This window comes from Dinoponera quadriceps, unplaced genomic scaffold (assembly GCF_001313825.1).
Source record: "Dinoponera quadriceps isolate SergipeBrazil2010 unplaced genomic scaffold, ASM131382v1 scaffold475, whole genome shotgun sequence".
Taxonomy (NCBI): domain Eukaryota; kingdom Metazoa; phylum Arthropoda; class Insecta; order Hymenoptera; family Formicidae; genus Dinoponera; species Dinoponera quadriceps.
In genome coordinates, this window is record NW_014554738.1 from 448,388 (window position 1) to 463,547 (window position 15,160).

General features: G+C 40.1%; 2 protein-coding genes across 4 annotated transcripts; one reads left to right on the forward strand and one right to left on the reverse strand.

The window, feature by feature from the left end:
• Positions 1–577: 577 nt before the first annotated feature.
• LOC106741216 lies at positions 578–11,574 on the reverse strand. Of its 3 annotated transcripts, none has more exons than XM_014612991.1 (9): positions 11,377–11,574; positions 10,697–10,822; positions 9,861–10,012; positions 9,625–9,735; positions 9,495–9,555; positions 9,109–9,404; positions 8,841–8,972; positions 8,338–8,559; positions 578–8,116 (listed from the first exon to the last, which is right to left on the reverse strand). In XM_014612991.1, the coding sequence occupies exons 1-9, from the start codon at positions 11,499–11,501 to the stop codon at positions 6,963–6,965; spliced, it is 2,379 nt and encodes a 792-aa protein (XP_014468477.1). In that variant the 5' UTR covers positions 11,502–11,574; the 3' UTR covers positions 578–6,962. The 3 variants fall into 3 exon arrangements, with proteins under 3 accessions (XP_014468477.1, XP_014468478.1, XP_014468479.1); XM_014612992.1 differs by having other exon boundaries at positions 10,697–10,769; positions 11,377–11,566; XM_014612993.1 differs by lacking the exon at positions 10,697–10,822.
• A 1,141-nt stretch (positions 11,575–12,715) lies between these two features.
• Positions 12,716–13,743, forward strand: LOC106741173 (putative uncharacterized protein FLJ37770). Its single transcript, XM_014612887.1, has 2 exons — positions 12,716–13,138; positions 13,699–13,743. The coding sequence occupies exons 1-2, from the start codon at positions 12,934–12,936 to the stop codon at positions 13,725–13,727; spliced, it is 234 nt and encodes a 77-aa protein (XP_014468373.1). The 5' UTR covers positions 12,716–12,933; the 3' UTR covers positions 13,728–13,743.
• Positions 13,744–15,160: the final 1,417 nt, after the last annotated feature.

The following is a 15,160-nucleotide window of genomic DNA, read 5'->3' on the forward strand; positions in this document are numbered from 1 at the left end:
GAGAAATTAGTAAAAAATATCATGAAGTATGTACCTGATTAATTATTCGCATAATATACGAAGGGATATATCGCGCTTGATATTGGAATATGATATTGTATTACCCTGGCATTAAGGAAGGATAAAAAAGTTTGGACATTGTAAAGAATCGGTAAAAGAATACGGTCAAACGTCCGTAAGTAATGTTCCCCCGGTCCATTTTGTATCCAATTTTGATATCAGATTAAAATATTCACCAAGCTGATTACAAACATATATATATATATATATATATATATATATGTTTTAAGGTGTAGCGATTTACCATTTTCTGGTTCTCCATCTCTTCACCTGATTTCTACCTGAAATGGTTACACTAGGAAGGCCCGCAAGATTCCCTCGGCAGGCTCACAGATCCGGGAAGGTTTGTCGCACACAAGTACAAAATCGTCTGGAATGCCTTCGCTCTCACTGATTACCATAGTAACGCGGGGCGCACGAAATTTTCAATGGACTTTCTGAATAACCTAATATATATAGAATTTTATTATTATTCAACAAGCAAAGTAATAACTAACTTAAGACGTAATATCTAAAAGACGTGTCAAAAAGTAATTATATTCTCTAATATCGATACATTTCTAATCAATATGTCAGTACTATATGTATTTCGATTTGTACAAAATATTGATACTTTACGCTCCTTCGCACACCCCCGATTCGTAGCGCTTACTGGGCCGCATTCTATCAGTTTATCCTTTTGTCACTCTAAACTATGTCGCCACTATGTCAACACGAAGTTCTCGGCTGAGTAGTCAGGAGCCTTAACTCGTTACAGTACAGATACAGGAGTTAATACGAAATCTTTTTGTACGTAGAATGTATGATGTGGATTGTATTAGTAATATAAATATATTTTAGAAATTAAAGAAACATTAACACATGAAGCTGTTGCAACTCGATCCATCCGGGCGGTGTGTATTGTAATTTTGCAGAGATTGTGAACGATCGAAAATTGACATTTTTAATATCAACTAACGGTAGTGATACGAGACATTTTTAACAGAAACAAACTATGCTTTCGGAAGCTTTCCTTTATGGATTAATCTAAAAAAAATATTCAGTACAAATTAACAAAATGACAGCAGAAAAATGAAAACATCGCAGAAACGAAGTGCTTTTTATCGCAATGGAGTTTAGATAAATAACATTTTTTGGATTGAATTTGAGCTACATCTGTGGAAAATGCAGTACTTAATTAGAAAACAAAAGTTTCTTGATGTCTTTGTTTATTCTTGCGTAAATTATGTATGAAGAGAACCATAACAATACATACCGCGGGATAATAGCAGATCTCTTCATATGTTAATATATCATAATTTCTATGCTTATTATTTTTAATTTCTTAAATATTTTTATCGTCAATATACAATATAAGTAGCCAATATAAAGAAGCCCAAAAGGATTTCGTATTCAATTCATTCCCATACTTGTAGTAACGTGTTAAATTTTATCGACTTTTCACAAATTCAACTTTCCTACTTCCCTCAAACGACGTTACAAGTGAAATAACGCGAATGAATTACATCGTCGAATATCGTATTCGCGCCCGTGACAATGGCAGCATGCGTCAAGATGTAAGGAAATGCGCGGTCCTATAAATCAAGATGGCCTACAAGAATATAAGATGGATTCAAAGATTTTCTTCTTTCTAAAAAAACAACTATACTATACACTGCAGTGTGTCACTTTAAATCACTGTGGGCGTTGTCGAGCAGCGTTTTCAACGAATCAAAGTCTCCGCCGCACGTCGCATTTCTATTTTATCGAGCTGCAATAATTTCGCGGATAAAGGATCGTTCCTCCATTACCTGTCTTCGACGTGATAATTTTGGCGATAGCTGGCGTGCTGACGTTGCAAATTCGCAAAGAACTCAGCATGTATCGCCTAACTCTTGTACACTCGTTTGCATGACGGTTTGTGCGCACTTCCTTCCAATGAAATTAAACTAATAAACTAATAAAGGAGCACATCGCAAATGATCACGATTGCAAATCACTGCTCATAAGAACTGGCACGGCAATCGACTTTTTACAAGATCATAAGAAAGAGAAATATATGTATTTTCGCTACACTCTTACATACCAAATAAAAGTGCAACGAAGGGCCAATATTTACCTCGTTTACCGTCACTTATAAGTCATTTTGAATGTGCTTATACCTTCAGAAAAAAAATACGTGTAGACCTTTGTGCAAATGAGTGTGCAAAATAATACGATCTATCGTGGTTAATAAAAAAACAAAAAAAAAGAAACGCAGACCATCTGAGAGAAAGAGAGAAGGGGGAGGAGGAGGAATATTAAAAATAAACTTATATCAGTGATCCTCTGCGCGCGCATGGTACGTTTTTTTGATTATAATTTGAATCTCCGTCTTTCTCTCATAAATTATATTAATTTAATATTTTTTTTTAAAGAATATCGGCTGATTCCATCATCGATAAACGATAAACGTAACAGCATGTCGTGGCTATTGGCTGGTGGATAACATAGCGTATCACGTATAAATGATGTTACAATAAATAATAAATTTCTAAAATATAACTTCTCTATATATTCCTGCATGTACGAGGCTATGTAAAAACTATATATATGTTAGGTGTCTAATATAAGGTGTAATTTTAAAAGATTTCAAATATCTCCTAAATAATTTAAAGGAAAATGTAAAAATTGGAGGGTCCAGAAAGATCTATTTACCGATCTTATCAGTTTGATCTTGGGTAGAGGCGTCAAAGTCAAATGAAATCAAACTGATAAGACCAGTAAATAGATCTTTTTTAATCCCTCAACTTTTATATGAAACATTTTTCTTTAAAATGGATTGTTCAAAAGATATTTGAGGTTCTCATTTAAAATGAGACACCCTGTATATCCACAGGATGTCTCAGACCAATAAAGACAAATTTCGTGAGGGCATAGAACGAATTGAAATGAACAAAAAGATCTACAATTTTGGAGACAAATTTTGAAAACAAAATAATCTAATCTACAAGTATATGACAACTATTGTACTTAAAGACATACATTGTACACTGAATTTTAAACTTCCACCTTGAACCTGTCGCTAGATACAATTGTCAAATCACTCTGAATAAAAAAGTCCTCTACCATTTTGCAAATAACACGCAAATCTTTGAGTTATTAATTAAAACAGCCTTCACACATGACCATTTCCAGTAATTAATAACTCGAGATTTTGCGTGTCGTTTGTCAAATGGTACAGGACACTTTTTTGTTCACCTCGATCCGTTCTGCGTTCTCACGAAATTTATTCTATCAAAATTGATTTCAGTCTATGTTGATTTGGGACACTCTGTATATATACACTTAGCGGGGAGATATAAACAGAAATAGGGGAGGGTCCCATTAGCACACAATACGATAGCACGCATCCACTCACATCGGCCAGTGCCTAGAGTCTTTCCGCTGGACCACCAATTAGAAAACTTTATATCAAATTAGCTAATCACCTATGTGGGCTATCGAAATCCGTTCCTACATAGTATTTTTCTTTGACAGATAACGTGATGCTCGTGAATTAGTATCGGCGAGCAGGAAATAAATACAAATCGCACTAATTACGAAACGCTAACTCGGTTCAGCGTACTGTGAAAATGTGCGTGTCATTACGCGCTTGTTTTACAGATAAATGCTTCGATAATAATAATAATATAGCTGAGGCCCCTATTTCTCGAAACTATGTGAAAAATATCGCGATAAATATGATGGGTGCGGTCTATTTCATGTTGCAAAAGTTTCGGAGGGCTCAAAGGATCGTTAGTTGTACGGCGCTCCAAAGCGTTTGCAGCGTAAAATAGATCCGAGTCATCGTTATGTGATATTTTTTATAAATTTTCGAGAATCATAGGCCAGAGCCCGGCAGAAATTGTATATTTTGGGCGTAGCCGATTGAAAATTCAGTCGAAATGTGCAATTTCTGCCAGGCTCTGGTATGAAGTTTATTCTTTACAGCTGAACTGGTGCAACCGTTCTTTGTAGTGCAGCGGAACTCAATGCACGAATTCATTGAACCGGCTGCCGTAGGTCTGGAATTAGTACAAGCAGTGCAAGGACAGTACTTTCGAATAAAAGTTCAAGTAGTAGCCTGTATTTGTTATTGTACTTCCACTCTACGTTCATAGTAAGTATGAATGCACGAAACCAATATACCTAAATATATATATATATAAACAAATTTAAATAAATAAGTATACAAATGTATTAAATAATAATAATATTAATAAAGTATATAATTAAATATATATAGTTTTAAGTGTCGAAATCTGCAAGGTTAGAAATATAATGCTGACTGCATGTATTTAATACATTTATATACGAACTATATATATATTTTTTATAAGCTCAAAATTACTAAATTTATATTAATTGTGACACAATATGATTTGTGTAATAACTTACATACGATGCAATATGAGACAATTTTTCTCCTTCATATACATATTTATACATATTAGTCGTACTTATATATATATTTAAGTTCGATAAATTCAATAATAGTAAGTTTATACATATTCATTACTGTTATTATCTTCTAAAAAAATCTTCAAAATTGGTTATAACGGAAGAATTTCTTCTTCATCGGATGAGTTATCTAATTATCCTGTCTAACATAGCGCGCCATGTTACCTTTACGCACCAGAGCATTCTTTATTCTTTAGCTGTGCGGCTTGCACTGGTTAAATTCAGTTCAGTTCTCGTGCAGCCACCCAGTTCAGCTAGAAAGAACAAACCTATAGTCTATCGAAGACAGACGATAGTGTAACTCGCATAGACGACATTCTCCGAGTGTCTTACGAGTAGCAAACGCACTAACTATACTCCGCCGAGTATTCGTTTAGGCTCGTTTAACGGTAACTTCTCGAATCGCAGTTTCTACTGCCATTGAGGAATGTGTCTCGGTCAAGACGTCTAAAAAATAGCGAGAACTCTTTCTCTCTTTCTCTCTCTTTCCTCCCTTCCTTCCCTCCCTATCTTTCTCTTTTCTCTTATTCGTAAACTTATTCTCACTGTCTGTCTTCGTCAGTCTTATCCTCATTATCGTTACGTGATTATCGCGACGTGACGCGAAAAAAATCGTCATGCTCGCGTCGCTCGTTGAATCGCGAATGAAAAGACGGGAAGCGTCTCGAGAAATGCGCTTATCCCGACCTCGGAGACCTCTGAGATTCCATCGAAACGGAAATGTAAGGCCTGTTCCCGGCTGCGCCGATGCTGCGTTGGAATTTCGTTTCTTTCGACCCTTTCAACGCTCGGTTGTATATTGAGAACTTCGCAAACTTGGACATATACAACCGTATTAAGACCATTACGGAACTGGGCTTTAGTTCGGAGAGAAAAGGTTACACAGAGCCGTGTTTATAATTTCATCGGGAATTTCGGGGCTGGTATTTTCATAATTTAACTTAGAAATATTGTACACGGCATATCACCGTGGCTGATTTTAATTCTTTAACGTGGAGCTTTAATATCGGTTGTATAGACCTCTTGGCTGGCTATCGGAAGATTGAAGAAGAATGCTCGGTTATACAAGGTATAACGATATCCGATATATTTATATATGCTTGTAGATTAGGACAAACTAAACAGTAGAATCCTCCATCATCTTGCAAACAACCGTGTAAAATGTTGAGTGATTAATTAAAGGAGATTAGCGAGCGATTCCATATGATACGGTGGACGAACATCGTAGAAATGACGCTTCGAGCTTCTATTCGCCAATCGGCAACCAGCGACCGGTGGAGCAACGTTGCAAATGGCGAGCGTTACTCCGCCCTTCTTGGACTGTCAATTGGCAAGCGACGAGTGAGGTGTTCAATAGACTTCACCAATACACGTATGCCCGATTAGACGTATGATCCGTGTATTTCACTTCTACGTATTTCAATTATTCCGTATACACAGATCCAACGAACCTTCACTCCCGTATATCTGTGTATATGATATGTACACACGTGTATATGTGTATTTACGCGTAAATAATGGTTGAGTTCAACGGGAGAAAGCAATCAATGAGCGGTCATCGATTACTAATCCTCACTGTTAGATCCCCAAAGTTAGACCAATTGTGTTGACGAATTGCTCAACCATTGTGCAACTGTTGTGTTCGCTGAACGCAACCAAAGATGAAATACGTGTGCGTGGATTGAAATACAGTAAAGCTACGGTAAACGCTACGGAGAATTGCCAGCACTGCCATCATCGAGTTCTATCGCATCGCGCACAATCTTTTATCAATCTTTTTTAATTGATAACTAAATTTTCATCAATAACTTAATCAACTTTACGTGGTTGTTCGCAAAATGGTGGAGAACTTTTTCGTCTGGTTTAATCTAACCTACACAGTCGACAGATTAAAGGTTGCGATACTTTTTTTTTTCCCTCGGCGAGTTTCGCAACGCGTCCTCTGTCCGATAGAATTTGTATTTTTTTTAAGTAATTCTTAGAAAATATATGTTCTTATTGGACAAAAGAGATGCGAAACTCGTGTCATGGTGATAGTCACCGATGAGACTGGCAATATATAATACTATCGTTCTCTTATCAAGTTACGTAGAAAATCTAACAAAGTATAATCAAATATATCTACGAAATTGTCACAGTCTATGAAAGGCCAACAAAACGAGGCGAAAGTACCTCCAATTACACCTGCATACCATACTCTCAATATTTCGACTGTCAATCGGGTTTTTGTACGATCAATGAAAGTCAGCCCGGCGTCAACATGTTAATCTGCCGGCTGTGTACGAGCACACGGACGGATAACCGTCAGACCGTATATCAGTTTCACTTCGAAGGTAAAAAAAAAAACGTGGGCTGCTTCAGCCGAGAAGGACAGGCCGTCCAGTCAGTTTGATTATCACCGCACGTGGCGAATCGTCGATCGATCGAACGAGCTCGACGCGTTACACCTGAACGTATTGCTCGTCGTCGGTGTCGCCGTTGCTGATCCGTTCCATGGAATTGCCTGTGTCGATCTTCTCGTAATCCGTCTCCTCGCTCGTCGTCTTCACGTCCTTCACCTTCTCGTACCCGTCCGCGTTCACGTCCGGCAGGAACAGGTTGTTCACCTGCTCGTACGGCGGCTCCTCGCTCTGCGTCATGCTCATGTACTTGACGCTCTCGTAGTTCGGGTCGCCGTGGCACACGGACTCGTAATTGGGATCCGTGTCGCTGTCGCCCGGCCTGCAGACGGACGCGTAGTTGGGCTCGCCCGGGTCGTGGGGCATGCTCTCGTAGTTCGGCTCGGAGTCCGTGTCCTGATCCAGCTCGACGCGCCTTCGTAGCCTCACCTTCTCGTAGCCGGGATCCTCGCTGCTGGCGTTGCTCACTTGCCTGTGCTTGAACGGCACGGAGTACGTCTCGCTGAGCGCGTCTCTGGCGGACGACATCGCGCCGCCACCACCGCCGCTCGCCGGGTGGTAATCGTTCTCTCGCGAACACTGCGGACGCAGCATCTCGTAATTCAAGTCGGGGTTGGAGTTCGACGAGCTCGCGTTTCTCGCCGAGGAGCTCCTCTTGCCGCTGGTGTCGACTGCCTCGTAGCCGTGCTCGATCTCCATGTGCGAACACAAAATCGCGACGACGTCCGTCTCGTCGGCTTTCGGCAGTTTCGAGGCGTCACCTTTGCCGGTGTGGAAGTTCGTCGGGACGGGGTTCGCAGCGACCGGATAGTGCGCGGGATTGTCCGGCTCTTTCTTCTGGATCTCCACGGACTCGTGGCTGCACCAGGACGCCCGGCTGATTTCTATCAAACTGAGTTTCCTACAGGCGGCGGTCGCTTCAGGGTACAGAAGATTATTGGAGGCCGCTGGGTGAGCGTCGTTCTGTTCGTCCACTTCTCTCTTCTTCTTCATCACCTTCGCGTACATGTCCTCGAGCGACTTACCCACCGATAGCGAGGACCTCGACCTGTCGTCGGCTTTGCCCTTCTTGTCGATGGACGCGTACATCTCGGCGCTTGCCTCCGGCGGCGGCGGCAGCGGGGAGTTCGCTTGACGCTTCTCGGGCTTCGGAGATCCAGGATTGATGATGGAACTGTTGGCACTGGATGACGATGCTGAAGAAAAATGACACAAGCAAACGATGGTGATGCTTAAATTTAAAAAGAAAAAAGAAAAACAGTAAAAATCCGCGCACGGTATCGCGATACGACGGAGGTTGAAGGGAATAATTATCGAGCACGAAGACATCATTGATAGATCGTTATTGAGAGTCAGTCAAGACGGAGATCTTCGAATATTTCGTCATTAATTCTTTACAGTCGCGGACACTCGTTACCTTGTCTGGAGTGGGCGTGCGCAACGTGACGCAAACTGTCGACGCTCGGCGGTTGCGGCGCAACGTGCGTCTCTTCCGCGCGGGAAGGAGGCTGGCAGAATACCATCTGGTCGTGTTGCGCCGCTCTTTGTACTTCTAACATCGTCGGCTGAATTTGCGCGTACGTTTCGCTGCCACTGGTGTACACCTTGTCCTGCTCATCAATCGCGGCGTACATTTCATCTGCATAAAAATCCGATTTAGAGATCGGTACTTCGTCGTCGAATGACTCGTCGCAGTTATTGACGGTGATTGACTTCGAGCAAATTAGCTTTCGCCATTGATTTGTAAGGCGAGACAGTTCGGGCGAAAAGTTCCGTATTTTTACTGTTCCAAAGTGTCACATGATTCGAAAATGGCTGGAATCGCGGAGTTCACGCGAAACTTTTTACCTCTTACGTTCTCAGCGTTCACGGGAAAAATTGCCGTCCTGAAGTTTGTAAACACGGTTGTGCACGACTCACCCGAATCGTCGGAGACAGTGGCGTAATGAGGGTCGGTGATCAGCCGAGTCGATTGGTTTTGCCTGTAAGCTGCTTTGGTCTGTGCGATTATATTGGCTAATGGCTCCCTCACGCTTATGCTTGTGTATCCTTCTACGTTGAAACAAAGAGAAAACTAAATGAACGAATTTCGTTTCGCACGAAATTAATTAATAACGCAATGATAAAAACGCGTGTGAAGTGCGGAAAATACGATAAGAGATAAATTCGCCAGGAGCGAAGCGATTACTCGAGTCTTGGGAGTCGCCGCTGAAATGCTGCTGCGGACTGTTGTGCTGGGGTTGCGGCAGCTGCGGCAGCAGCATTAAGAGGGGCGGTGTCATGTAGGGCAGGTCTTGATTGGCCTGCACACCGCCGGAGATAGCGTTGGCGGCCTGAATGTCGCAATGAGAGTCGGAGCTGAGGAGCGAATTGTGCGAAGACGATCTGCGGGTGCGCGGCGGCGCCACTGGATTTCCGATCAGCTGGCCCATGGACGACGTCGACGGCTTCTCGATGCTCGCGTTGGTTTGATTAATATTATTTCTGCGGCAATATGACAAATCAACATGGCGATGGAAGTTCCCTCCTCGGGTGAAATGGGTAAATCTAATGAAACAGCGGGTTTACGTTTACCTATTTACTTGACTAGCCTCAGTCTTCTGAACACTTTGAAGTTGCGCGTAAGGATGTTCGACTGAAAGATAGATAACCGACGCGTTATTCCGCGAAAATGCGAAATCAATTATTTAACAAGTGTACGCACCCTTGTCAGAGACGGGAGATGCGAATCTCGCGTACTGATGAGATGCGTCTTGCGCCATAGAACTTTGCTGGGGAGTTTCCTGCGTCTCCCTCTCGGATATCTGCTCTTGCCCTGCGGAGGATCATCAATGAAGAAAATAATACAGACGGAATAATAAGTTACAATAAGGGGTCGGTATTGTTTCAATCTTATTGTTTATTTTAATATTATTAATCCGCACTGTTTCGCGATATTACCTGTATCTTGGACCGTGGCGTACAATTCTGAATGATCTCCCATGGTTTCGGTCGTTTCATAAATATCCTGAGGTACTGACTCGGCTATATCCTCATGTTCTCTGTTCTTATCTTTTGGAATATCCGGAAGACTTCTGTTGGCACTTGTAGTCCTATATACCGAAACGAAGTGTCGGTTATATAATTAAGATATATCAGATTTAATTAAAATATGTTTCGTATCGCATATAGAACGGAGAGATTTAGTGAATTAATAAAATTAGTATACATAATTTTTAATATCATAGGATTATCAATTTTGAATCCGTGGAATAGCAGGCTGTTGTATAAAGAATTGTACTTTGTATAATAAGGTTAATATTTTGTTAGTATTTTATATATAACGTGTAAGACGGTACATCAAGAATGATGTAAGCTAATAAAATGAAAAAAATATGAACGCATGTGCACAGGATTTTAGTAGTAGTTTATCTCAATGTGTGAATCCTCAGATAATATTACTTATCATGCTGTGATTCAGGTGATATCTCATAAATTGTTAATAGTAGCCTTTAATCTGCCTTCTCTTATCATTAATAACGCAAATCACGAAAGATTACAAGACAAAAGTGATTGGTCTGTGCTAAATGAAAAATAGAAATCTTATAAAATTGAATGAGAGAAACGACAATGTTTTACAATTCTGTGGCTGCTCACTTCTGGCTTAAAATCCTTCTTTCATTGGAGACAAGCGTACAAATTATCCGAAATGTTAGAGGTGAGAGGAAATGGAAATGAAAAGATATGTTTGCTAGTATAGAGACTGCATGCAGCCAAGTCACTTTTGAGGTAGAAACCTTTTCCCACCATCGTTGACATCTTGCGCAACAACTTGGGACACATCTGCTGTTGGAATTCTGTTGAAACCATCTGTTTCGGAATTATTCAGTGTTACCATACCAGCAAGTCCCAGAAACTCATTCCTGTCATAATATGATGGCAGTTGTACAACAGATACAAAATATACGCAGATATATACATCTGTGAAAACTTACGGTGTTACAATCTACACAGGGACTATAATGCACTATAAGTGACAGAAAATTGTATATATATATATATTTGTGCTGATGTAAAACAGTCTGTGCTACATTTGTGAAAATTATCATCAATCTGGGGATTCGCAATCTTGGACAGCACAAATTAGAAAAAAAAGTTATTGTAACAAAATCTCACTAACAACCATTTAAAATAGCAGCATCCTTCATTATACCTGCTAACGATTACGATGAATCATTAACAACATAAATTATCACAAAAACAAGTCGTGATGATCAAAACTGTCGCATTAAAGGCTGACTGTTTCAACTTTTTGATAAGATTTGTTTTCGACAGGTATCTATCAGATAAACATCGATGGCTATTGTCAATCGGTCTGTCCAATAAATACTTGTCGGATAAATTTCACCAAGAAGTTGAAACAATCGGCCCTTGATCGGGCAATTAGCAACAGAAGTCGCGGCCGCGACGTGCTTACTTATTTTCGTTGCGTCGACAGCTGCAGATGCAAGCGACGACAAGGCCGAGGAACGACAGGAGGGCGCCGATCGAGACGACCCAGTAACCCCAAGCATCATTCTCGTCGAAGAAAGGATTTGTCATGTTACAGACTTCCCGCTGGACGCAACTCTCGTGTCCTGAAACGTGACGAAAAACGCCGCTGTCAAACCATCGCACGCGCGACATAACCTCAACGCGTGCGTCATGCAACGCTGAACACACCCAGCGCGGACGTAGGCTGCGTTCCGAAATCACTGCCAGTCACATGGCGTCTTCGATTTGCCGACTCGACCCGACTCGGGAAGGTCATCATGTTCTGATTAGCACATTTCTAAAAATTGCATCTTCTAAAATCTGCAATTTCTGGGAAAAAAAACGCACCAATCGGAACACAGTACGATGAACCCGGGTCGATCGTCGATAAACCGAAAACGCCGATAGGCTGGTATTCATAATCAGATCTTATTTAAGACCATTTTAAGTTCATTTCTTCAGATGTTTCGTAGCCAATGAAATGAGTCGTACAGCATCTAAAGATGAACTCTAGATGGTTTTATGCGTAAAATCCGGCGGCCGGTATTTTATCTTTGTTTCTCGCTGGATATTAAATAAAGATAGAATGACGCTCGCATCATTTTTTAAGTGGAACCTGCTCCTTGATAACCATTGTTGTTGAAGTAGGAAGCGACGATAAAATCTATTGGCGTTTTCGATTGCCCGACTCGACCCGACTCAGAGTTATCGGACTGCGTTTTGATTGGTATATTTCTAAAAATGCACGAACGCAGTACGATAACCTTCGGTAGGGGTCGAGTCAACAAATCCGAAAATATCGTGTGACATCACATGAACACGAAAACGCTTGGAAAGCTATATACAAGGCCGAATTTTGCAATTAAAGCCCTAAAAATTGAGAATAAATGAAAATACGAATTCGAGCTACGCTCCAGAAGCTTGATTTTTTAATCAATCGTAACTATTCGTATACGTAACTTACGAGTGATATCCAAAGAGCGTGCTGCTTTCACGGATTAGCTGTACTCTCATTAGATATCATTTGCAAATATAAGGAAATCTTAAAAAATTGGAGAAATATGCTACGTAATATATATTTTTTTTTTCATATCGGTACTGCATATCGCACATAAATCTACAGTTGTATACGTGAAGGGGTGCTGCTCATGCTGTAATTCACGTGTTACGTTATAAAAATTGCATTGGATGAGTGCAAAAGTTTTAGCAGCTATTGTAATCAATATTTTTCTATTGTACTATTGGCAGACATATTAGGCATGGGGAAAAGTTCGTGGCGTTTGGTACTAGATGGCATTACATGCTTAGCACTCGGTAACTACTAATCGCATCGACGACACTAGACGCGCGTGACATTTCAACTTTTGTTTTGAGCCGAAAAGAACGAAATCGGTGAAGTAGATCAAAAGTTATTTTATTTTGAAAATGGAGAGAAACAAGGAAAAAATTCGTTACATTTTGCAGTATTACTACGATAAAGGCAAGAACGCTGCACAGGCTTATGAAAAAAATTGGTGCTGTTTACAGTGAAGATACTCTATCAAAATCAACAGCACGAAAATGGTTCGCTCGCTTTCGTACTGGAAATTTTGATGTCAAAAGTGAACCTCGCTCCGGTCGACCAATCACCGAAAAGTCCGATGAAATAATGGAAAAAGTTGAGCGTGATAAGCATGTGAGCAGTGTGGAGATTGCCAGAGAACTAGGTATCGACCACAAAACAGTTTTGAATCATTTACACAAAGCTGGGTACAAAAAGAAGTTCGATGTTTGGGTTTCTCACGAGTTGAGTGTTAAGAACATAATGGACCGAATTAACATCTGCGATACGCTATTGAAACGGGATGAAATTGAGCCATTTCTGAAAAGAATGATAACTGGTGATGATAAATGGGTCACGTACGACAATCGAACTCGAAAAAGATCGTGGACAAAGGAAGGAGAGAAAGCGCAAGCAATCGCAAAACCTGGATTGATGAAGGTGTGTGTGGTGGGGTTGGAAGGGAATCCTTCACTATGAGCTATTACCGCCCGGTCAAACAATTAATTCCGAATTCTACTGTGAACAACTGGAGAGATTACAACAAGCAATTGAGAGAAAGCGGCCAGAATTGATAGGAGGAGTGTTGTCTCCCATCACAAGAACGCTCGACCACACACATCTTTGATGACTCGGCAAAAAATGCGAGAGCTTGGCTGGGAAGTTTTGATGCATCCACCGTATAGTCCTGATATAGCACCCTCAGACTATCATTTGTTTTGTTAGGTCTCTGCAGAACTCTCTTAATGGTGTAAAGCTGGCTTCAGAAGGGGCCTGTGAAAATCACTCGAAACAGTTTTTCGACCAGAAACCACAAAAGTTCTATCGCGATGGGATTATGGCTCTGCCCCAAAAATGGCAAAATATTATCGAAAACAATGGAGCATATTTAGTTTGAATAAATTGATTTTAATCTCTAAGAAAAACACTTGAATTTTATTAAAAAAAAAAACGCCACTAACTTTTTCCCACACCCAGTATTTATTAATGTTTATTCATTACAAAATCATTTTTGAAAAAATGCAAGAGCCCAATTTTTCATAACGAAACCCATCAAAACTTTTACACTCACTGAATAATATACAGAGGCACAATTTTTCACAATGCACGTAATACACTCGATCGTCCTTCGTATTGATTCCTACGCGATACTTGGAATGTTCGTACAATTTCGATTATCGTTCAACCACCGATATATTCTCCCCTTCTTATACTATTCGTTCCCGTAGCTATATGTATAAAATAAATTACGCAACAGGTGTGTGCTAAAAAGTTCATAATTTATTAATACCACACAGGTCAGGTATCTATTCGAATATTTCGCATAGACAGTAACAAATTTATACGATTACCTTCTAATATCTTACAAACTCCTATATTTATTTTTACAATAAAAACAAAGAGATTACTAGATCTTTTGTCAGTACTTACGTGTACAAGTTACCTTCACACATTAGATTCACATATCTCATAGCAATTTTAGTTGATAAAAAAATCGTAGTCAGAATATACCAGATATCTAACATACTTTATATAATCGCAAAATAAAAAAAAGTAAATAACCACATTTTTTTTCTTCCATTCGCGCAGCGCAGTATCAAATGTATTAAATAACTATAACGGTAATTTTTCATCTCACGCTTGCTGCAATTGGACATATGTACCTATCCTTGTATTCGTTTCGTTTTTTTTGTTTGCAGCAAAACTTTTGTCGTCGTGAAGTGTCTAGCTATATATATATATATATAGCTAGACACTTCACGACGACAAAAGTTAGAGATATATATATATATATATATCTCTGTGCGCGCGCGCGTGTGTGTGTGTGTGTCTAATTAGTTGCGCGATTAATGTAGCCACGGGTGCCGATTATCACTGACGCTACCACTTATGTTACGGGAATACATACGAAAAGTATAGCGTGCGGTATAAGAGAACAGCCACTTAGTGAGTACTCTTCCTTCCGTCTTCGTCCTCTGTTTGCGTTAAAGTACTTAAAAGTACAATTGTTAAAAAGATTCTATTTCTTTCAATGACCACGCATTAAAGCTAACGATAAATATATAGGCTTTTTACTTTTATATATAGTACATATACATAATTAATTCAAATGGTACACTGCTCTTCCCCCCCCCCCCCCCNTCTCTTTCTCTCTTCTTTCTCTACTTTCGATAAACGAATAACGTAA